This window comes from Halyomorpha halys, unplaced genomic scaffold, assembly GCF_000696795.3.
Source record: "Halyomorpha halys isolate HHAL.00 unplaced genomic scaffold, Hhal_1.1 Scaffold221.1, whole genome shotgun sequence".
Taxonomy (NCBI): Eukaryota; Metazoa; Arthropoda; class Insecta; order Hemiptera; family Pentatomidae; genus Halyomorpha; species Halyomorpha halys.
Window position 1 is genome coordinate 46,615 of NW_027110535.1, and position 1,428 is coordinate 48,042.

A 1,428-nucleotide genomic window follows, 5' to 3' on the forward strand; every position below is an offset into this window, starting at 1 on the left:
TGTCTGGGTAGCGTACATTTACATCTTGCTTAAGGACCATGGCTAGAATATTCAGGCTCGTCCAGGGAATAACAAAGAAGTTTGTAAATCTCGTACGGATGTGCATGCCGGAAAAGTAATAAGTTGACAATATATAATATTAAAAATAGAAGAACAAAAAAAGGAAGAAAACTTACTAGTAGATGGACCTGATTGGAAAGTTTCGTTCACCATTTCTTCTTTAATAGATATGTCAAAGTCAATTTTACCTGAAAGAGTAAGTTCAAATAAAAAATTATTTACAATTAGATATTTAATTAAATAGGCCATTTTTTCAATGGTTAAATAGTACTTATTAAAATAAATGTTGATTTTTTATAATAACTATCCATACCAAATCCCCACTTAATAATCAAAGATGGGACCAACAGATCGTTAAATTTATTATAAAATTGAACAAAGTCGTTTATTTTAATTACTTTTACAGAACTTGATGGTTTCTAACTCATTTCAGCTTTCTCACTAATAAAAGATACTTCTAAAAAAGTTAAATTCAACTGAACATAAAAAAAAAAAAACATTGGGATTACAAGACGTTTTTGAAAACAAATTTAAGAGAAAACTAAATTGAAAAGTTAAATACATAAATATACTGCTAAAAGCATTTAGGAGAACACTTATAAAAAATCAATACAAACAAATTGTTCTCTATAGTTGCGGTCAAAATAAAACACAAATAAGTTGATGTAACTTATTTAATAGTGCCAACCAACCCACCAAAAGTGATACAGGAAGAAACGCCCACGGCTGACACGCCCCTTGTAGACCTTCTAATGGACACCTTATCCTGGAAGGATTTAAATAGATAACGGCCATGGACCTCTTCAGTAAAGTTAAGGAATAATCGGCAATTCTCGACAAGATTTCTTCGGGTGCAGGGAGGGAATTGGATAACAGTCCGATATGGAAGGAAATGACAGCGTTAGGCGTGCAATGGCACCTAAACACGCCAGGTCACCCCAAGGTGAGAGGGGGAATAGGGACACTGAACGACACCCTCGGGGATCGTTTAAGGGTCTATCTGTTAGATAAAGGGTTAGAGCCCGATGAAGCGATGAAAAAAGCAGTGGGGGCCTCTAATCATTCAATACACGCGATAACTGGATTTTCACCCTTCGAAATTCTTTTTGGGCTTTGGGGCCACCGCTGGTGGTGGAGGGGGGGTCGTAAATAATGGCATGGCACTAACCAAAGTATGGCGGAAAGCCAGGGAGAGGATAGTGAGAGAAAAAAAGAAACGGATAGCTCGCCAGGATTTAAATCTTAGAGACAGTAGGAGAGAGATTAAAATCGGAACAATTGTCTACCATTGGGTCCATTCCGGTCATTGGATTGTCATTAGAGAACACAATGTGGTCACAAAAGAGAGTGTAAACGAACTTAAAAAAA

General features: G+C 36.3%; 1 protein-coding gene across 1 annotated transcript in view; it reads right to left on the reverse strand.

Moving 5' to 3' along the window:
- The window catches only part of LOC106690587 (zinc finger protein 711-like), a 34,057-nt gene that overhangs the window by 11,352 nt on the left and 21,277 nt on the right, over positions 1-1,428 (reverse strand). The window contains exon 2 of the mRNA XM_067048721.1: positions 177-248. Within this exon, the coding sequence (XP_066904822.1) occupies positions 177-248 (72 nt within the window). The remainder of the gene's footprint in view (positions 1-176; positions 249-1,428) is intronic.